Consider the following 23529-nt stretch of genomic DNA (forward strand, 5'->3'; position numbering starts at 1 on the left):
AGTAGTATCAAACTTCGATATTGTTTGGAAAAAACTTCTCTAAGCAGCAGACCTTGTTTGAGTAAACATACCAAACAAAATTTTATGATGAGCTACCAGTTATATAAAATACAGTCCTTAATAAACTTGTTCAGTCTATTTATTTACATGCTAAAATAAATAATCACATTTTTATGTTGATTATAAATAAATAACATTTTTATATTTAAAAGAAAAGGTCGTTTTATATGAAAACAAGAATTTTAGGAATGATTCAAAAAATGGATCAGAAGATTGCGATCTTGGTCAATAATTAGTTTTTAGTTCAGGATCCACAAAATTTTTGAATAGACTCGATTTTATTTATTTTTTTTATTTATTTATTTATTTTTTTTTTTTTCAATAAGCATATCATACTGAGTTAAGTGATAGCTTGGGTTTGGCTACACTATACGTAGTTCTCCAGGTATAAGGCCTAAAAGTTTTGACTGAAATGTAATTGATCTTTTGACCCAATACATTTTCAGAAATCAAATAAGAGTCCACTAAACGTTGTTCTTTTTTGTAAGAATTACTTACAGAATACCATGTTTTTTATTGCGACAGCTATTTTCAATATTCTTAATTGCTTTAGACATGATTTAATAGTCTTAAAATTGACCCTTGTTGTTCCTTGGTATCTAAAGACAATGATCATAGATATGGAAAAGTCGAAAGCTATATGATATAAGGAAACTCAAGAATTAAAATCAGGAGTAAGTGAGATATTATTAAAGTAGGTCAACGTACCTGTAATACAATTTTAATATTTTTTAGTTCTTAATGTATAGCAGAATTAGGTAAAGAATAATGATTCTGTCTGTGTTTGTTTTAATTACATATTTTATTTCTTAATTTCAGTACAAGTTGTGTAAAGTAAAGAAGGTGGCTACCGGCCCGAAAGGTATTCCATTCTTAGTAACACACGATGGTAGGACAATACGTTATCCTGACCCTATCATCAAAGTAAATGATACCATCCAATTAGATATTGCAAGTGGAAAGATCATGGACAACATCAAATTCGATTCAGGTAACCAGCGTCTAAGTTAACATTTTAAAATTATAATGTAGGAACTGTTTTCTTGTTTCATGTTGTGATTGCTTGGAAGCTTTATTTTTTAGTCAGATGCTGATAATTTCATTGTGGAAGTTCTGTTCTTGAAAGAAACCTCTAAACCTTAGTCCAAACATGTGTGTAGTAGAGATGTATTCTTCAGCTAGTTTCAGAAACTTAAAAACTCAGTGCCCTTCCCTCGTAGCCACAGAACTCCCACAAAAAACAACTCTCACATGATACTCCCAGCGGGACATCCTATCCGTTAAATGTGTCCTTCAACATTGACTTATGTCCGTAACTTCCGGAAGTAATTTAAGTTCTTGTTTAAAAATAAAATATATAAAAATCGCACAATTTTCAGATCTCATTTCGACCTAATGCTGGTAGGATAGTGGTCTTGGGTGATCTTGAAATCACTTTATAATAATAATATTTGTACTCAATTTAGCACTTGTTTGTTCACAGATATTTCAGCGACCGACTTGTCGCTTTTTCAAGCTACCTTATAACTCTAAAATTTGATCTTGTCAATATTTTGCAGTAAACTACATGTATAATTAGCTGCTGCTAACTGATAAACTTATTAAAAGATCACACGCCAGTCAAATTACATAGAACACACTTTATTTTGCTATAATAATCAGTTACTTTACAGCGATGAAGTATGCCCATATTACATGACATCTAGGCTCGTTATATCTTGATAATTATCTATAAGCAAATACCTGAAAACTAGAACTGTTTCCTTAGTAACCGACTCAACATTAGCACATTTCCATGACAACGGAAAAATAATCATTACAAATTAACATTTTTTTTTTTAAATGACATTCCATATTACATTTTCTTCTTTTAATGAGTAGCTTGTGCCAGTTAGTAAAGCACTTTTTCCCTGAATAAATAAAATATACGTTATCGTTGTAACCTTGCTTGAACAGTGATATTACTGGTAACTAGAAATGCAAGGGATAGGAATAAAATACGAAATTCAGCGATTTTTTGAAAATTTCTATTTAGTGAATAGAGAACAATACGCCCACCTTTCTGTTCCCATAACACAAAAAACATTTACTAACTGTATCCTGAAGAAAAATTCACGAAAAAATTGAGAATCAAACGAAAATTGTTTTTCGGAGGTTGACTATAATATTGAGCCGAAGTCAATGTGCAACTATACCGCGCATGCGTAACCCATCGTCGTGAGCTTGCCAAGAGGCAAGCAACAGTATCTCGTTAGTCACGTAGTAGAACAGTGTGGTCTAGCGTAGTAGTCTGATGCCACCGAAACTATGCATATTCTGGAGGGATTCATTATGGCCCTTTGCGACGCAAAGTTCACGACGTCGCGCATCGTAGAAAGTGAAGTGCGTAGTTCTCGTGTAGGTCGTGCTACTGCGTATTATACGAAAATATGCTGCACAGTCCGGAACCCATCATACTGACGCAAGCAGCTAGAAACCGACTGCCGTGAACAGGACCCAGCCGCTATTGCATATATCTCGACGTATGGCAACCTCCGAATATCTCCCCACACAACGTAGATGGACAGCAAATTTTGCACATTGCAGACGACAATGAACCACACCATTCACAGGAATTCATGCCTCTCGGTCGTTCGCAAGAGCAGTGTACACGCCCTGAAACCGTGTTACATGACTGAGTGAAAAAGGAACTACAGGGGACTGCATGAACTTCATCACACTGGTAATCGGTAGAAGTTTGTTGTTACCGTCTATGAGGTGTGGATTTACCTTACAGACTGAGGTAAAGTCAAGTCCGTGCCATTACATACAAACCTGTTGATGCCAAGGGCTGAAGCACGTTCTTCCGCCAGTGCGCAGTTTCCCAAAAGGATTCATGATTGTGGCCGGTTTCTCAGAGATAAACGTGTCTCTAAAGGGTGGAGCGAAATGTCAAAATCAATGGTACATACTACGAAACTCATGTCCTGACTGAAATGTACCAGCCTGAAATTCCAGCATTATACGGACAAGACGTGAACTAAGTTGAACTGCAGCAACACAAGATATCCAGCAGCACAGCGGAAATATCGCTGAAGTTCTATCGCCGTATGGAACAGGAAACTTAAATTGTGAAAATTCTCTTCCCTGACATCCCTGTTAAAAAGTCCAAATGCCAGCCCGATAGATTATGTGCTTTAGGATTCCTCAAACTGCGCGTGTCTCATCGTCGAGTCTGGATCGTCACCGGCTCGTGAAAACCTGTGACAGTATGCACAAATCCCACGGAAGTGCCAACTTTGCATTATTCGGCGATCCTCCAAAATAACTTTCTCCACTTGTTCGATCATGTTGTCAGACTGGCTTTGCGAGGCCGAGATTATCTTGGGTTGGTGTCAACGACGTTCTGAATTTGAACTGCCTCACTCAACTGACGATGAATTCCAAGCAGTGTCACACCACGCAAATGGAGAAAACGATTAATTACACGCTGTTTTTGTAATGAATCGTAAGTATCAAAAGCAATCTGCACTCTCACAGCTGCCGCTAGAATTGTGTGTGCTGTACGGTATTGCCATCTCTGTCAGGCATTGACGAATGCTTGCGTATTTTAAAACAACCAGCGTGTTTGTATCTTGTTACCAGTCCTGAGGTGGAGGGAAGTGCAAGTGTTAACTTGAAGGCATCTCTTATAATTTCCAGCCACTTGATACGTTTCGTAGGTAACCAAAACGACAATTGTGAAGTGATGAGTTGCATAACTTGCAGTTACAAGGAACCAATGCAGTGCCACTTTGAAAAGCAATATTAATAATAAAAACCATCCCAAAAACACCGACTATTTTTTTTTTTTTTCTTCAGTGTTGGAATGTTACCGATAATGGTAATTGTTCAAGCAACGTAAAATCCTTTTAAAGAAGTCGTACTGAAAAAGAACGGGAAGTCGGTCGTCGACACGTCTGTGGTGAAGATTTACAAAACGTTTAGTTAAGTCAGTACAAACATTAACAATAATACTCTTTTATCTTGTTAAATTTTCAAGTCTGTAAAGTTAAGAGTATCTCTGTCTCTCTCTCTCTCTCTCTCTCTCTCTCTCTCTCTCTCTCTCTCTCTCTCTCTCTCTCTCTCTCTCTCTCTCTCTCTCTCTCTCTGTGTGTGTGTGTGTGTGTGTTTGTTTGTTTGTTTGTGTGTGTGGGGGGGGGCGACCGATCATAAATAAATAAGCTCTACATTGGATACGCTGACATTCTTAAGCCATCTACGATACGGCGACATTGGATAGCAACTGTACACAGTCTACACTAAAAAATTCGTGGTGCTTTCATTGCATCGGTATTTTGTATTTTCTCCTGCCACGTAACATGTACTTACACTGGAAGTTCAAATTGAAAGGGTTTTTCTTAGTCTGTTCGTAAAAAACTAGACAGTAACCGAGTTACGCAAATTGATGCTGACGTAAGAAATTTCCGATGTAAGTGAATGCTGCAGTGGAACATCGCCGATGCTGCATTTGAAGACTTAGGGTGGAAATATACAGAAGATACCTCGCGATCGAAATCGAGGTTTAAGTCGCGGTCGCTACCTCGATACTGGCACAAACACATGCATTCAAATGAGTCAGCACTTACCGAAGAGGTACGCTACATCACGACCTAGAGGTCGACCGCGAGAGTTTGTTTTACATCGATGTTCAGTGGAAGCATCGCTGCGGATCGTGTGCTTATTGGTTCTCTCTAAAGCGCTGCACGGAATAGTCTTCATTTGTTTAAAATTTCGTCTGCAAAGGATTCTGTATGTCTATACTGGAGAGGTTTTGCTACACTATTAAATTTATTATGAAAGACATGTTAATAGAACTAGTGAGGAATGTTCCAGCAATATGGGATAAGAAACACAAACATCATCATAATAAGCACGTTTTAAATAGAGAATGGAAGAAAATAGCAACATAAATGGGAATGTAAGATAAGTTATTCATATTTATTTGAGAATTATACTGTAGCGTATTATTATATAAGGCAGTGGCAGTTACAGGGGGGAAAGGGGGGGGGGTTCGGGCTGAAATCCCTAAATTGTGGAATTAAAAAAAAGAAAGCTACTCTTAATCATATCTATGCTTAAATACTTCGCCCTTCCCTCAATTCTGAGATTAATAAAAAATGGTTTCTTCTAAATTAGTTACTGATATAAAGTAAGGAAATACCTGTAAAGACAGGCACGTATCCATAGTAAGGATACTTCGAATAATGGAAATGCAGTAACGAAACTTCATTTGCTGAAGTTAATACTCCCTCCACCTTTTCTTTTTCTTTTTTTCCCTGGGAAATGATTTCTCGCCTGAGTACTGAAAGAGGGCATTTCTTCACAGAAAATTGAAAAAATGTAAGTCTCTGATTTATTGATAGAGATGGACAAAAGATGAGACTCAGATATTTTTGCGAAACAAGAGACGAGACTTTTGCATTTTTCATGCATATGCATTTATGAATTGTTTGTTCCTTTCGATTTCAAAATATGGTTTTGCAGTGATTTTTATGCAATAATTTCCCACGCGTCACAGTATTGTTTCTCCTCAAACTGCGAACTTAACAGCGAGGGTGTGACCACCTCGCTATGTGCACCCTTCATCCATCTAGACATAGACATCGAAGTAGCTACCGCAACTTAAACCTCGACCTCGATCGCGAGGTATCTTCGGTATGTCTTTACCCTTAGACGTTAATGATTCTAATAATTACATTGATTATAACAGTAGTTTAGTAGATGATTACTGTTATTGAATTAGCATTAGCGTTGTAAGAATATAAGGTTCTTTACATTATTTATAAAACATGATGTTATACAGAAAGTCAGTACACCTACGATGACCAAAGTTTGTGCGCTCACCTGCTCACGACAATCCCTTTCTCCAGCAACGGTTGTGCTCGATGTTGTAGCCACGAGCCTGGGCTATTGGCCTGCAACGCAATTTCCACTGACGCAGTGCACGTCGAAGGTGTGTGAGGGGCAAAAATCCATCGGCGACGCATCTGTTGACTTCACAGGTATGGACGAGAAGGGTATAACAGACACATCGGTCTCCGTGACCATACGCGACAGAACTGCGAGCAGTGTGACTGGATGCTTTGTTCGTGTGGATCCACACATTCCGGGTGTCCCTGCCATACAACTGTGGGATGTGCGTTGTGTATAAGCGTTCCATAATGTTCATTTTAAAGTAGGTTGCATTGACCTTGGCCTTCGAATCCACACGATACATTGGCAATTTCCCACGGGCACAGAAACCTGCCACTACCATGAAACCTTTCGAAAACTTATAGCGACATTCACGGACGAACTGGACGCGGCCCTTCGCATCATATGGTGAATAAAAAATGACCCTGGCCTTATTGGTGTCATCAAGCTTATTCCAGGCTTCATCCAGAGGGACAACTCACTACCTATTGAATATGCCTTGGTGGTAACTTATGCCCCATTGCCTTATGACGTTTTTTCAATCCCAAATTGTTCTTTATGATACGACACACTGTGCTCTGTAATATCCTGCATGAGGTGGCAAGGTTGATTTGGATGGGTGGGTTCTTCTTCAAAACTGATGCCTTGATGTTTCTCACAACGCGTGGTGTCCTGGCTGGACATGCCTGTTTCCTTTCTTTTCACTCTCACGACTTGATATTTAGGGCCGGTGCTTTTACAGCGCTGGCTTACCCTTGGTACTGTACGCCTGCTGATATTGTTGCCCCTTGCCGCACACATTTTCACAATCACTGTCGCACTGAATTGTGCATCGGAAAAAGCACATATGTACCCTTTCCAATAAGGTGTCACTTTAACAGACATAATAGTTGTTCACAACAACAACTTCCACACATTGTTGTATGTGATTCACTACTGGATTCACGGGCTACTGACTTGTGGTTCCGTGGTTCTTTCTTGTACGCTGTGCTCGCCATCAGCTCTAAAATTGGCCACCTTAGGTGAATTGACCTGTATAATTGAAGTTTTGCATTACTATTATTAAATTATATTTTTTTCGTGTGTGTTGGCGACAAACCTTACGTCAGCCGTGTGCAACAGCCGATCCGCAGGGCATATGCGGCCCGCCTAACCCTGTCTTCCGGCACGCTGGTCAGTTATTGAAAACAATAATTATTATAATTTTTCTCTTTTACAAAACCTGTTAAGAGTGAACTGGAAATTCTCCATCGATCACACAGTGCGAAACGTGATAACGCCCAGAAGACAAGCACTTGGCAAGTGCAGGTACTTGGGGGAAATTTCCCTCGGTATAAGGATTGCTAGATATACCGACAGAGTTCTAAATACATTATTCTGCTCCTCTTTAGTGAGTAAATGCAGTATTTTGGTTACCAGTATAACAGTTGTTTTGTGTTATTGTGATGTAAATTACAATGAACATGTTCCATCATTTAATACTACACTATTCAATTGTCGTAAAAATGATATACCTACAGTGAGGCCCGCGACCATTTAGTGCTCTGTGATTGGCCCGCCCACTGTTCCAAGTTCCACAGAGAGCTATGGAACGATGTGTTTACATAAGTCAAGGACTGTCTATATCTGAAAAAGATTTTGTCTTAGAATTCATTACATTATATTATACAACGTAACGGAAGTAACAAAGATTTTAAAATTGTAGAATGAGTAATCTTATTCCATTTTAGATGGAAGAAAACTTTTATATGTGGCTATAGGATTTGTTTAGCTTCCCAGGCTTTCGTGGTCATATTAGCCAAAATAGTTGCATAAATCGTGCCGAACGCAAACACACCCGTATTACAAATAAAACAGAAAAGTACTTGTGACAACACACATCGTCGTGAGATAATCGTAGGGTTTGATTTAATGATTCAAACTGGGAAATTAAATTGAGAAAGTTTGCACAGATCATAATCATTGAGCAAAGAAGCAAAATTCCTTTTTTTTAATGTTTGTTTTGGTAAGACACGCATAGAAAGTCCACAATAAAACCCTAAAAAAAAAAAAAAAAAAGTTAATTATGACAGCTTATTAATTATGTGATCAGTAAGAAATATTTTAATTCAATTTTTTTTTATTTATTAATTAACGTAAACACTTTGAATGTGGAAACTGAACTATTTAATATTTCCATCTCATCATTTTAATAATATTGATATGTATCTTTCAATTTATGTATATTTTTCAGAAGTATGTATTTTGTAGGAGCTCCTTCGTTTTATGTGGAATAGGAGTGATGTAAGTGTGTTTTCGTTATGAACACGCTTTTAATATTTCCACATTAAGGCAACGTTTTTCTTCAGTTCAATACACGTTTCTATTTCAAGTGTGCCCTTGCTGACGCTGCAGTCGAGGGACAAGTTGGTGCGGCTGAGATTCTTCAGTAGTTGGATGCGGACAGGGTTGCTATTCCGAATTATTTTCTGGGCTTCGCTGTACACTGCCTTGTTAGCCATTCTAAGTAGCTTACGATCTTTCACCAAGACCAAACGGCTGAATGACAAATTGGCAACACAGCCGGAGCCATTCACTTCTTCCCCCAAACAAAGGGAAGATTTCCTTCATAAGAAGGCGACGGGGGTGGGGCCGAAGTATGTTTCACATATTTTCCGAGGGCACGGTGAGATCGACAGGATCTAAACTTTCGTTCCATAAACATTTGTGTAAGAAACACACAAAACAAATACCGCCATTTTGCAGATGCTGTCAACAATTTATATGTAAGACCTAGCTTTTCCCCCTTCCAAGTTTTTCGAAAGAAATGTACATTTTTAAAAACAAGATCATTTAGATGTCCCGAAAAATTTTGTCGCGAGACGGGATAGCTATTGGAAAACCGAGAGTTCCTAGTTTATCTGGAACGTCTTGTCAGCCTGTTAGCACAACAGTAACAAATCACTAATATGTGTTGATAACCTTCCCCGTCCGAACAAAACAGCATACAATTCCTCAGTTTGATAGTGTATCACATGTGAACAAGCAACAGTTGACAGTATGTATCTTCACTGCTCTTTCTCGGTGAGTCCATTAGTGTATATTTCTGTAAGTGTTTGGCTTTATTTGTTTCAGTAGTATGTTCATTCTTCGTCTGTAAAGTGTGTAACTTGCTGATTTTCCTATTACATTTTCCTGTATTTTCTCGTCCTCTAAATCTTGTTTCTTAGGTATAGGGTTTCTTACAACCCACCGATTCTTCATTCTGTCTCATTCTGTTGCTGCCAGCAGTGCCGCATTTAGGAGCTCGGCGCCCCTGGCCACTTTTCCTGTCATCGCCCCAAATAATTACATGTTCCTCCACCCCCTTCATTCCTAACTTAAAAATATAACTTATATAACTAAATGATTCTTAATTAATGATTTAACAATTTATTACAGTTAAATACCACTCACTAGATGCTACAGTTACTACAACTACGTAACAAAAAATAACAAATGGGAAATACGTTCTGAATTATTTTTAGATTTCTTACGCTACCATTAAACATAGAATAATAAAAAAGGATTGTTCATGAAATAGTATAGTTGGCTCTTGATTTTGAACTTTCCACTGGAAAAAAATTTAAAATGTTATTTAATTTTTAAGTTTTGCGCTCTAGGCACGGGCCTAGTTCGCCTAATGGGAAATGTGGCACTGGCTGCCAGTATATCTTTGCTTGTATATGTACAATCAAACCCACGTTATATCTTTATCTTTCAATCTCTTAATAATTGAAGATCGTAAGAATGTGCTAAGTTATTAATAGTTTATCCATTCTAATCAAACTAAAGTAAAATAAATAAAAGTAGTTTAATGCTGTTTACCTGTTTCATAAAAGGCAAAAGCACATTTGTAAGAACCTGTGGAATATATTTAATGCCTTTTTGTTTGTTACAGGTAACTTGTGTATGATAACTGGTGGTCGTAACTTGGGTCGTGTTGGTACAGTAGTAAGCAGAGAGCGACATCCTGGTTCTTTCGACATCGTACACATCAAGGATGCACAAGGGCACACGTTTGCCACGAGGTAAGGCTTCAGTTTGTTACAGAAACAGAAGGTTAATTTAAAGTGTGAAATTTCACTACTTTAGTTATTTCTGAGTGGTTCGATTCTCAGAATTGAACATAGATCTTTTCTTTTTTTAAATCGTTTTGAGGTCTTGCTATTTTGGGTGCTTTTAACAGGTTAAAGTAGAATAAAGGATGAGAGGGAATGAGCATTCAAAATGCAATAAACGGCCGTAAGAAATTTTTAATACCTATTTCTGATACGAAAACAGTCTCATTGTCTGGTAGTAACTCTTAATTCCTAATAGTTAACAAACGCCGCTCCACTACATTCACTACCTATGCCTGATTTTATTTGAAAATAGGTAATGGTAATACTGACGTGTTTTACCGTTTATTATTAAGACAAGAGTCGTATTAAATGTAGATAATGTTAAGATTAGTTACATAAAATCCACAAATATTTATCCCATGTCAAGCACAAAGTAATTTAATAACTGTGTAACATAAACACAGTACAAACTTCACAGTTGTTACCGTTTACCTTTAGGACAGTGCAATATTTAATCTTGTTAAATACTTACACGAAGCATACAGTCACTAATAGGATGTAAGGATATGTAGATTGAGGAATAATGATGTGAAACTTCCCTTAACCAGGGTGTTTATCAGTCACGAAATCAGAAAACGGCCATAAAAGGCAAGAAAAGTAAAGAAATTTAGCTTTTGGGTCACGATTTTTTTTAAATTATTTTTTTTAATCATTGTAGAAATATAAGTACAGACTGGAAAATTTTGTTCTAAAACGTCAAAATTCAACATAAAAAATGTATATGATCGGCTTCAGACGCAACCAAATCGCAAGCAAAACACTTTCTATCGCATGCATGAAAATTCCGTCCGATTCACACCCAGATTTGCTCTTGAGAATGTTACGAAATTTTATGGTTTGGTGAAGGGAAGGGAACGAAATTTCAGTTTGGAATTTTAGTAGGTACCCTGTTAACGGACACCACCTCAATGCGGACTATCTTTTCTGTCCCGGAAAAAATGTAATTATGTCCCATAGGTATCCGTTATTGACAAGTTTCAGTGTACTTGTAACCGCAAGTTATAGGGAAACTTGTGCAGGTTAGTTATTTAGGCAAACTTTAAAAAGAAAAGTTATTTAGGCAAACTTTAAAAAAGAAAAGTTATTAGGCAAACTTTAAAAAAGAAAATTTATTTAGGCAAACTTTAAAAAAGAAAAGTTATTTAGGCAAACTTTAAAAAAGAAAAGTTATTTGGGCAAACTTGAAAAAAAGAAAAATGAAATGTAAAATATTAGAGCTTTAATCAATCACTATTTTAAGTTACAACATACAGAATCAGAAGTTTGGAGAAACCAATTGTTTCTTACAAATTGGGACAAAGGAATCCCAAATCGGGAATACGAAATTAATTATGTATCAGCAAGTAGTGAAAACATAATCATGTTCCAAACGAAAGAACACTGTAAACTCTTTCGCTAAATCGCCTCATCATATAAGGATGGAGGAAATCCAGTAGGGGGTAGTTCCATATGTTCATAAATACTGATTTTGTACGTCAAAAACAACTATATTTTTGTATAAATAAAAGTAGGAATTATGTACAGTCATCGTCAAAAGCTCTTTCCGTTTGGTAAAATTTATTTAGAGAATAACGGTGGTACAGTTGGAACGTGCAGAAAATTCTATTCTTTTTAATTTATTCAAAACTGTACTCAAATTGTCCTTCCATTCTGAAGTTATTTACAAAACTAATTTCACCAAACGGAAAGAACTTTTGTCGCCTACTGTACATACCTTGTTTTGCGTATACATATATATATATATATATATATATATATATATATATATATATATATATATATATATATATATATAATATAAAATCATATTCTTTGTAAGATTATAATTATAGCACCTGTGAGAATTCCTGGTGCCTAAATCAAGCCACTGTACCTCAGAGATGAAGATCCTAGTTGTCACTTAATGTTGCTTTCACCTATTCTGAATTTTTCTGCACTAATTTGCACTGTAGCAATATTACACTTAAATATTAATGGATTATTTATACTAGTTCTTGCACAGATCCTATCAAAAACTGTTAAATCCAAAGGTAACAAACAGCGAGTAATCTCTCACATGCCACTAACTGCACGGAAGAAAACCAAATTAAGTTTTGTAGTACTGAAATTCGCCACCCAGTTTTACTGTCACTTTTAATTGGATGGAACTTCAAAGCTTGTAATCCATCACTGAAAAATATCATTTTATAGCTCTTTTCATAAATTAAGGCTTGAAATTTAACGTAGATGTTCAAATAGAATGAAGATAATTTATTTTTGTGATCATTAAAAAAATTAAGAAAGGAAGGATAAAAAAGTACTGAAGGATCAGAGGCGGGGGAGGGGATTCACACACAAAAAGAATAAAGCAATTTGTATCCACTTTACTTTATTTCGTTCCCAAAAATAAATACCTTGAACCCTGTTTTTTAATACCGGTAATAATAACAATATATATTTATATCATAAATACTGTCACAAAGTGGAGTGGCGCTGTAGGCATCCGGAGTGGTACAGTGCTGCCATCTGTGTATAAAGCGGAAGATGCATGTAGTGTGTGTTTGACTGTTCATGACATACGTTGATATTGTACTGAGTTCTGATGGAGTGGGGCGATTACGAAAATCGTGTAGCAGCATTTCCACTACACAAGGTCGGGAAAAGAAATCCTGTTCAAACACAAAGTACGATGGCTGCTGAGATGAATATCAGCAGAAATTCCATGTCTCGTGTGCTCAGGAATGACCTACATCTACGGACGTATAAGAGGCGGACTGGTCACTTTCTGACCCAAACATTAATGTCGCAGAGGGTCCTTAAATCAAAGAGACTGTTGCGGCGTTACGCCAACAATCTGCACAGAAAGATTCTGTTCACTGACGAAAAGGTGTTCACAGTTGAGTAGGCCTAAAATGCCCAAATGACCGTGTGTATGCCACGTCATCTACTGCAGCTGCTGAGGCAGCTCCAAGGGTTCAGAGAGCACATCATCCTGGCTCAGTGATTGTTTGGTAGGGAGTGAGCTACTCTGGCACAACAGCTAAATTTTTGCTAAAAAAGTGTTAAAATATCTGCCAAAGGTGTACCAGGACACAGTGCTAATACCTATAGTGAAACCACTGTCTGCTACCATGTTCCCTGGAGAAAGGTGGCCCTTCCAGCAGGATTCCGCTCCAGGCCACAAAGCGAAAACAATCCAGGAGTGGCTGGCACGGAATGTCCCCGACTTCATTTCTACCGCTCATTGGCCTTCTAGCAGTCCGGACCTTAACCCGTTGGACTACAAACTTTGGGCAGTCCTTCGGGCAAAGGTCTGCCATAAACGGCATCCATCTGTCGATAGACTGAAACAATCCTTGACCCGAGCAGTGAACAATTTTCCCATGGACGTGGTGCGTAATGCCATTGACCAGTGGCTGAACAGACTTCGTGCCTGCATCAAGGCCAAGGGGGGACATTTCGAAAAATGATTCGTGCGTCAGGTGTACAACATATCAGGCTAAAACATGACCAAAATAAATTGCTTTGGTGTTAATACTCTCTGTGTTATTCACATTCCAACGTGTGACAGTATTTATGATATAAGCTGTGCATAATATATATAATGTGCTGTACCTTAAAATCAGTTTTCTAGTCACTATAAATGCACACCATTTGATTTCGTCAAAAAATAAATAAATGAAAAATAATTGCTTGTAATATGAATTACTCCCTAAATAACTTATATAAACCATAAAATCAGCTGTGGTGTAACACATGTTATGGTAAGTTATACGGGACTGTGTTCATAGATATTTCTCTTACAATTTAGAAGTACAAGTGGCTTTCATGAAAGTATATCTCTCTAATAATGTTTTGCATATTTATTAATCCTTCTTTGCATAAAACTGTCCAGATGTGCCCATTTTACCCAGCGTTGTGCGACCTGTGTAGGTTGTTATTGTAAAAGTCTGGCCTTCGACTCGAAGAAAAAAATCCATCGTACAAAGCATAGAGCGTTTTCCATGCAGTAGTTCTTTGATTCGACGAAAGTGAAAGAGGGTACTGAGTGCTATGTCTGGGGAGTATGGTGGATGGGATAAGTTTTCGTAGCCTAAGCTCGAACAAAGTCAGAGCTCTTTGAACGGACTGAGCTATAACATTGTCATGAAGGATTCCAGCATCTTTGATATCATTCCTTGTCTTGTTTGCCTAATCTCTTGGCGAACTTTGTAAGCATATGAATGATAATTATGCGCCGTGTTTTTTTATTTAGTTTTTTCATCATAGCCTGTTAGAATAACACTGCGACAGTCCCAAAATCCATTCAATTCCTGCATCTCGGAGAGGAATGTTTTTTGTTGATTTAAGTGGAATCCGAATGTTCCCATTACTTGTTTTAACGATCCAATGTTGTGTGTGGATCGTAAAGGTGAACTCAACATTTCTATCGTGATGAAACGTGAAAAAGTCGTCTTCATTGTTCTTTCACATTTGTAGTGTGCGTCCCGCGGATATCTCTCGTTGCTTCATTTGAATGAGTGACCGCAAATTAGGGACCAAACGGGGCAACAGTTTTGTCGAGATCATCATGCATGATCTCGTGCACTGACCTAGCACTAACGCAAACCTTTCTTGCAATTATTTGGATGATTACACGCCTGTCGAAAAACACCAAAGCTTCAACTTTGTCCATGACCTCCGGCTCCTCCATCAGAGACAGCCTTTCACTGCATGGTGCATTTTCCAGTTTCGTGTAGCCACGTTGATTTTTTTTTCTCGTATGTCTGCGAATTATCTAAGTACACAATCACAATTTCAACAACAATTGACTTCACATTATTCAACAGAACAGTCGTATCGTATTCAACAGAACAGGAACTCCATCACGCGACTAAAAGGAAAAGCTTATGGGTTTAGATCTCATTTTGCTTTCATGGTATGTGGTCACCTCCGATATTCACATTATTTCTGTCCAAAAGTATTAACTTTATAAATACTGCTCATGAGAATATATGGATCACTATTTCTGTCCAAAAACAACTGCAGAAATAGGCAAAGACACATCACACTTGGCGGGTGCTTCGATTACATTCGATATGTTTTGACGCTCACTACTCTATACAATGATTAAACGACAGAGTCTGTCTGTCGTATGGAGTGGGTGGGCAACGTTCAATGAACATCTTTGTATTATGCCCCTTCGCTCTCAGAAATCGAATTACACAACGTAGTTCACACTTGGCGTGCACTTCGATTACACTCAATATGTTTTCACTCTCGCTACTGCACACTGATTGAGAGGGCTGCGGTGGCTCAGTGGTAGAGGGTTCACCTCTGGTGGAAAAACACCGTGTGCGTGGGTTTTCTCGGAGTTATCCCGTTTCTTCCCACTTAATTCATTCCATCATTCCATTTATACCTCATCATGTTTCCTTTAGCGTAGCCAGCATAACGGTGGGAAGTAAAACATAGATTTTCCACAGTGATTGAACGGTAGAGTCTGTTTTTTTGGAAAATGTGTGACTTTATCCGCGTTTCACCATCTTACGTGATCCTCCTCGAATAGGTTAACGAGGGAAAAAAAAAAAAATCATTCTTTAAATTGTTACTGGAACATGCAGGTAATTTAGAGTAGTATTAAGCTTAATCTCAGTAGATTGTAAGCAATTCTTAGTAATAGGAGAAAATATAAAGTTTATATTTGTGCGTAATATAACAAATTAGAAATTAAAACGTACAGAACGTTAATGTGGGCCCTGATCGAAGCTATGGATAAAATTTATTTTTTCCTATAGTCAAACAGAGGCCAAGAGTAAAATTCTTTCATATTGGTCACTGTGCAACTAGTGTTGTCATAGTATTACCCAAGGAAGGAACAGTGCTTATTTTGTAATAATCTTTTTTTTTAAATGGGTTTCACGGGCTCATTTCAGGAAGTCTACAATGCCTTTTCCATTTGTTTAGGTACTATTATTGTCCAGTAAGTTGAGTAATTTTAATACTTTGTGTTCTTTGCAACACCGAGGGTTAGAAGGCTCGGGTCCATGAGCGGAGGCCATTATACATAAAATCAATCTCATATTGTAGGCTGTTCTCATGGTATCTCGCGTACAAAAGAGCCGGATTACAGGGCCTCGCCATCGTCTGCGGCGACAAAGGCTGTCACAGAGAAGGGGAGATTAATTCCTGTATAGGAAAACAGCTAGCTCCACTGGCTAGTAAATGTAGTAGGGTGAAAATTTGGTTCATTATCTTCCGATTGAAATCAAAATGAGTGCAATAGGTCAAAAAGTCGTGACTGCATAGCAGTTAAAAGACAAGCATGTACAGTCATGTCCAAAATGATTGTCGCATGTCTATGGTGTTGTAGGAATATAATTTGATAACTATTTGGCCCGGTATTTCCTATAATGTTAGTATGTGGATAATTGGCAAAGACGTGTATGTGATAAATTTCATGTGAAAAGAGCAGTAAATAAGAACAATATAACGAAAAAACATTTCCTATCCATTTAGCAACATCTTGTTTTACTCATTCTAAATTTCGTATTTATAATTCTTTTCCTATAAAATTTACCACAAATATATCTCGATTATACACATAGTAACAGTATTAAAAGTACCCTGCAAAATCATTATCAAATTATATTCCCATAAGAAGACAGTTATAGATACGAGACAATCAGTTTGGACATGACTGTACGGGGACCCCTCCTAGAATCATTCTAATGAAACCAAAAAAAAAAAAAAAAATCAGCTATACCGAGTAGATATGCATCTTTTTCAAAATAGGCACTTAGCACTCTCACCGATATGACTACCATCACGAATCATTGCTGCAACAATACTCACTAGCATCTTGTTAATTACGGACGATCTTCTGTCTAGAATGCGGAAGCAAAGTACGTGATTCGCTCCCATCTTGGAATAATTTGTGCCATCGGTACACTGTGGCTCTATTCAGTCTATTTTAATCGGCATATGCCTGCTGAAACATTGCATATGTATCCGCAGCACTTTTCCCGAAACACCAACATTTTATGGCATGTAACTGTTCATTCGGAATACTCATCGCGAAAAGCGTTCTTATACACACAAATTTGGAGAGAGAAACGAAGATGTTCGACGTAAATCAACACAGCTGCTCACTAACATGGTTTACAAACATGCGATAACTTGCTACAAATAGAGAACTAGTTATCCTACACGACGAGACTAGCGCCAAAATCATAAGCGGTGATGCCAAGCCAGAAAAATAAATCTGTTTCACCTTCTATGCTACAGCCTTTTTTTTCTTTCCTACACTGTTACCATCAAATTCTCATGGTGACTGCCAATCTGTTTGTTGAACGGTAGTGATATGTAACTCTGGATTCACACTGCAGTAATTGGTATTGGTAATTTTCATTTTTCCAGTCAACATGTAATTTCTGGCAATTAAGACTCGGAATGCCAAAATCGGACACGTAGACATTCAGAAATTGTAATTTCTTCTGTTAATTAGTGTACGCCCACTCGATATTCCGTGTATTCTTCATACATATATTTTAGAAATTGAATTCTTGTCGAAGTAGTCGATTGTGAACCGTTCTAGATGTTCCATGTAAGGGGTTTATTCACAGTTCCATTGCCAGAGGTCCCAGATGGTAAGACGTTGACCAATAGGTGTAATAGGAACTACTCAAGCCCCATTTAGCGATCCTGTTATTTAACCCTAAATCCTCGGGAAGTTAGTCAAAAGGTAAGGGGGTCATTGATGATCTAGAGAAAATTAGATGTTTTAGGAATGCAATCTATATGGAAATAAGATTAGGCCCGTATTAAGGGTCTTCACTACAGCGAAATTAAACTACCGCTAATTTTAGAGTTTTTCTGTAATATCTTCAAAACAAATAAAAATATTCGAAAAGCAGAAACACAGTGAACTAGACAATACGATTTTGCATATGATACCTTTATCACAATTCACCCATCTGCTTTTAGTATGCCGCTATTTACAGAACCCGCCAAAAATGCTAAATCCATCTACAGTTGCAGATCGAAAGCAGATAGATGAGTTGTGATAATGGTATCACATGCAAAATCGTATTGTCTAGGTCACTACGTTTTTGCTTTTCGATTTTTTTTTTTTTTTTTATTTGTTTTGAAGATATTACAGAAAATCTCTAAAATTAGCGGTAGTTTAATTTCGCTGTAGTAAAGACCAGGGTGGGTTGCTTTAAATCAGTCTGATTTAAATCTTGATGTGTTTAATAAAAATCGTTGATTTAAATCGAATTCTGAAATAAATTAATTTAAAGTGAAAATAAGTAAAATCCCATTTCTGTTCTGTTATTTCGATTATGGAAGTTGATAATCATAATACAATGACTCAAATGTACAGTATAGTATGAAAACAAGTGCCATGCAGAGCATGATTAGGGAAAATCCCGTTTTGAACAGGTAACAGAGCAATCTTGCTTTATTCTTTTCTTAACATTGGGTTTGGGTTTAAAAATCGTCAACTATTCTAACGGGGAAATCACTATCGACATTTAAGACGAAAATTTTTTTGTGCGTGTCTGTCTGTTCCCAGATAATAGAGCTATTTAGAGGGGTCCTGTCCCCTCTCCTTTTTTTGTTAATTTTATAACTTTAGTTAATTTATGTATTTCATGCTGCAAGCTAGTTCTGAGTTTTTAAAAATAGGCCCCTGCCAATAATCAGCAACTTTTGTGAAAAAGGTGTCATTTTGACAAACGTTGCTGTACCTTTTCCTTAATGCTTAACCTTTTAAATTATATCACCTATTTTTAGGTGATAGGGTACAATCTTCATTATTCAATTAAAAAAGTACCAATAAGGCTTTTTACTTCGTTTTCTTCAAGACTGGAGGCATTTTAGAACACGTTACATATGCTTTCACGCCTTTCTGCGTTGAAGCAGTGTGTGAGATGACGTCATAAATTTAAAAAGGTATTTTTTGTTATGCGTATTATTTTTTGGCGGGTTACATTTTGCGTTCAGAAGACTGAAATTTTGCACACTCGTTCAGTGCACCCCTTAATAATTTTCAGATTTTTTCAGATCCCTGCGTGGAAACAGCGGGGTCCAGAGCGGCAAAAATGTTTTAAAAAACGATATGCTTAACAAAAAATAGCTTTTTTCGTGATTTTCCCGCTCAGATGGAGACATATGAATGGTACCGTTTGAAAGGCTGTTCTATTCTGAAGAAAATGATGTACGTACTATGCTCCTAGGATAAATAGGGATGTCTCAGGAAACTCTTACCTGGGATCCTGTTTTATACGGGAATGTGGGGTATTTGGGAAATATTATTTTTCGCGGGCTTACTTTTGCACCTACAAGATTGAAATTTTGCACATTTACTCAGTGCACCCCCTCAGTATTTTTCAGATTTCTGCCTTAGAAGAGGGGGGGGGGGGATCCACAGAGGTAAATTTAAAAAAAAGATAAGTTTAACAAAGAATTCCTTTTTTTCGTGATTTACATGATGGAGACATTTGAAGGGTACCGTTTGAAAATTTGTTTTATTGTGAAGAGAATAATGTACAACTCATGATCCTAGACATGAACCAAAAAACGAAAAATGTTCGTAAAAGTGTAAGTGTTCGTAAAATCTTGATGAACACACATTTGCGGGTTATCACGTTTCACTCCCGTATATTATTCGTATTATACTGAGACGTAACTTCCCCATTCATTACTCACAGAGATTATACTACAAAAGCATTTTTTTTAATATATAAGTTTATGAATGTTTCTTTTGTGATTTTTTTTATATAGTTTGTTAGTATTGTTATGCAATTGCAATCAAAGAAATTCTAAATATTGTTTCGTTTTAATGTTTACTATTGATAAAATACATTGAAATGCCGTACTTGGGGGGGTATACAAACCCCACGAGTTTCCTCACCCTTACTACTCAAGATAGAAGCTTGAAATTTTGTACACTCATCTAGTACACACCTTAGTATTCCCCAGTTGATTTTGAGATCTGTGCGTTAACACAGGGGAATCCAGAGGGGATCAAAATTTAAAAAAAAAAAAAGTAAAAAAAAAAAAAATGCCGATTACTTTCAAAATTTCCCGCTTCTGGGATATGATAGGGAAAGGTGAATGTTGCCGTTTCAAAAGCTGTTCTATTCTAGAGAGAGTGATGTATGTACCATGATCCTAGGATAAATAAGGATGATGCTGTAGCTGCTTGACTGAAAGTCTATAATTAAGCTTTAAATACAGCCATAATTTAAAAGGGTTAAGAAACATTGTTTGGGTTTTTGATATAGGTTAACGATTGGGGATAATTCAAAATTGAACTCCAATACTTTCACTTAAATGGCATAATTAGCATTTAATACTAATTCCCAATGCTTTTTCTTTAGTTCGCGACTTGTATTATACGAGGAGAAAGATTTGATTTAAATAAAAAAAAAAATCGATTTAAATCAAAAAAATCAACAAAAGATTTTTTTCCACCCTGGTAAAGACCCTTAAGGCAAGTGTGCTATTCTGTGCTCGAGCGCAGGGTGGCAGAATTTTAGTTTTAAGATTCAAAATTAAATACTTCTGGACTGAGAAACTTTTGCCTCGCAATGAATCCTCTAGTTCTGAAAACGGACAGTCACTTGAGGAGCAGAATGGATGAGACCATTTCGGTTTTCTTATCCGAGATACAATCTTCTGATCCAGTTCAGGGATCTATCGTGACCCATAACTTCAAGTGAACTGTCAAAATTCTTTGCACGATGCCATGAGAGAATCCTTTAAGGTTTCAGATCCTCCATAACTAGGACCTCAACAGTAGCAATGTTTTTCAGATAGTTGAAAAAATTGGACCTTAGGACGTTTGCAGATCTTCAGTTGACTTCTTCCCCCTCCCGTAAATTTTCGCATCTACTTCCACACAGTACAGTTAGGTGTCCCTACAAATAGTTTTCAGCCGGTGATGAATATCGATACATATTTTACAACATGTAAAAGTCTTGATTAGAAACCTCTATGGTAAAATCTGTTATTTCAGGTCAGGGATATAAGAAAAGTGTTTCTTCAACAAGGAAATAAAAACGAACGTAGCGCAAAATTTTGCACAGTTAAAAAAATCCAAAACTAAGTCAGATGTAAATACAGGGTGGCCCAAAAGTAGGTATACACCCTTCATTGATCAAGTATAACATCCTAGTTTATGGATTTATTTGCTTCGGCTGTTCCGGGCTTACGGTATAAGTAAAACGACCAAATAATAAAGAAGCTAAGTCTACCTGATGGATAACAATAAGAACTTATATAAAATGCAACGAGGTGATCCGTACGATACTGTATACCTACTTTGGGCCACCCTGTATATTAATTTGTGAGAGTAGTCCCAAAAGTACTCGACCTAACAAAGAACACTCAAAAAAGGGGAAAAACTGTATTATTTCTCAAAATAGGCTCCTTTTAGCTCGATACACTTTTCCCAGCGATGTTCAATCACTTCGATACCCTGTTTATAATGTGAACCATCGAGCTCTTTAAAGTAGCCATATCCGCAGACTCTACCTCTTCATTGTAGGCAAATCTTGTACCACACCAAGCCATTTTTTTCAAGTTTAGATAGAGAAAATAATCCGAGAAAATAACCGAAAATAATAGAAAATAATCTGGTGAATACGGTGCATGAGGAAACAATTCGAACTTTACTCATTGATTTTGGGCATCGCGATAACGGATGTGTAAAGGGTGCATTATCTTCGTGAAATAACATTTTCTTTTTGCCAAATGCAGCCGTCTTTTTCGTGATTTCATCATTCAAACGCAGTAAGTTTGCATAATGCTCGCCAATAATTGTTTTTCCTTTCCTTTCTGAAGATAATCAATGAAAATTATCCCACGCACATCCCAAAAATCTGACGCCATGACCTTACCAGCAGATGGAACTGTCTTCGCCTTCTTTCAAGCCGATTCTTCCCTTTCAGAGTTCAATTGTTTTGACTTTTCCCTCCTCTCAGGTGTGAAGTGATGGACCAATATTTCATCCATGAATATGAATCGACGCAAATGTCGGCTTTATTTCTGTGAAACATTGCCAGGCCCTCGATTGAAACCTCCTCACGATGCTGTTTTTTGTCCTATTGTGAGCAAACACGGCACCCATCACTCACAGCTTTCTCATGTTCAAACTTTCAGTCAATATTCGAGGTACAGCACTTTCTGAAGTGCCTATCATGTCTGCCAGCTCGCACATTTTCAGTCGACGGTCATCCAATACCATTTTGTCGATTTTCTTCTTCATATTTGGTGTGGAGTCCTCGTTTAATCTCTGCCACCTAATATATATTACAGCTTTAAACGAAGGAGCAGACTCCCTCAGAGTAGAATCTAGCTCGGCTTTGATATTGGTTGTACTAAGACCTTTCAAATGAAAATATTGCATACGATGACTTTTTTTGGTCTAGGAATTCAATGAGAGCTTTCACTATTCATGGCTGCCAAACAAATACTAAACGACGTTCTTCAAACTTCAAACTTTTATAAGGTTGGTACTTTTTGACGATAGTAATGTTTTCAAACCGCAGCAGCCATCTATACGTCAAGTCGGGTACTTTTGGGATTACCCACATAACCTTGTGTCTTTGAACTATGACAAAGCGGCATGTACTTTTGGTACGCGTCTCGTAATATAGTGGTTTAAGTAATTATTTCATACACATGTAGAATATGTCAAATGTAATAGTTTTTACAAAACGTTAATTTTTGTGACATGTATATAAAACCTGTATCTGTAAGTGTTGACTGACATTTTATACTGAGTTTTCTTAGTATATTAATATGCATATAACTTGTTCTGTATTGAGATACTTAAATAGTGGTTTTCACTACTTCTAGGTTAAACAACGTATTCATCATAGGTAAAGGTAACAAGCCTTATATCTCTCTGCCTCGTGGAAAGGGTGTGAAGTTGAGCATTGCTGAAGAACGAGATAAGAGGTTAGCGGCCAAGGCAGCTCAGTCTGGAGTGTAAGCCTTTCACAAACAAAATGTAAGCTACTAAAACAAAATAAATAAATGTGAATTGGAAAAAATAGACTGATTTTATTCACACATTTATATTATATAAATCTCTTTTTAAGCAAAGTAATTTATCTTCCTAAGTTTCAGTCCCCAGAATTTTCCTCTTGAATCGGATGCCTGGATTTCACGTGTCTTTCCAAGTCTCTTCGTCTTACTAGAACCTTACCGCATTGTTCACATCTGAAAGATAAAATAATTGGAATTTTTAAAAATCCATATATCTTAAAGATAGCTGTATAACAAAAAAATTAAAAAATAAAAGAAAAAAAAGGAAAGGTTAATCATATTACGATAGAAAAGATTTCTGCAGTAAATATCAGGAATAAGTTTTATGAGTAATTATAAGATGAAATATAGTTAATATATGTAATATACAATA

At 36.9% G+C, this 23529-nt stretch overlaps 1 protein-coding gene and 1 non-coding gene across 2 annotated transcripts; both read left to right on the forward strand.

The window, feature by feature from the left end:
- Positions 1 to 879: 879 nt before the first annotated feature.
- Positions 880 to 23161, forward strand: LOC145677844 (small ribosomal subunit protein eS4; the record flags this gene model as incomplete). Its single annotated transcript, XM_081748154.1, is given in 3 exon segments — positions 880 to 1051; positions 9914 to 10043; positions 22965 to 23161. Coding segments are annotated over 3 exon segments (438 nt in total), but the record flags the coding sequence as incomplete, so codon positions are not given.
- On the forward strand, positions 15847 to 15978 carry LOC145677845 (small nucleolar RNA SNORA16B/SNORA16A family). The gene has a single exon (XR_014130052.1). It is a non-coding gene; the product is annotated as a small nucleolar RNA SNORA16B/SNORA16A family (small nucleolar RNA).
- Positions 23162 to 23529: the final 368 nt, after the last annotated feature.

Source organism: Thermobia domestica, unplaced genomic scaffold (genome assembly GCF_964235325.1).
Source record: "Thermobia domestica unplaced genomic scaffold, izTheDome1.hap1.1 HAP1_SCAFFOLD_1459, whole genome shotgun sequence".
In the NCBI taxonomy this organism is placed as follows: Eukaryota; Metazoa; Arthropoda; class Insecta; order Zygentoma; family Lepismatidae; genus Thermobia; species Thermobia domestica.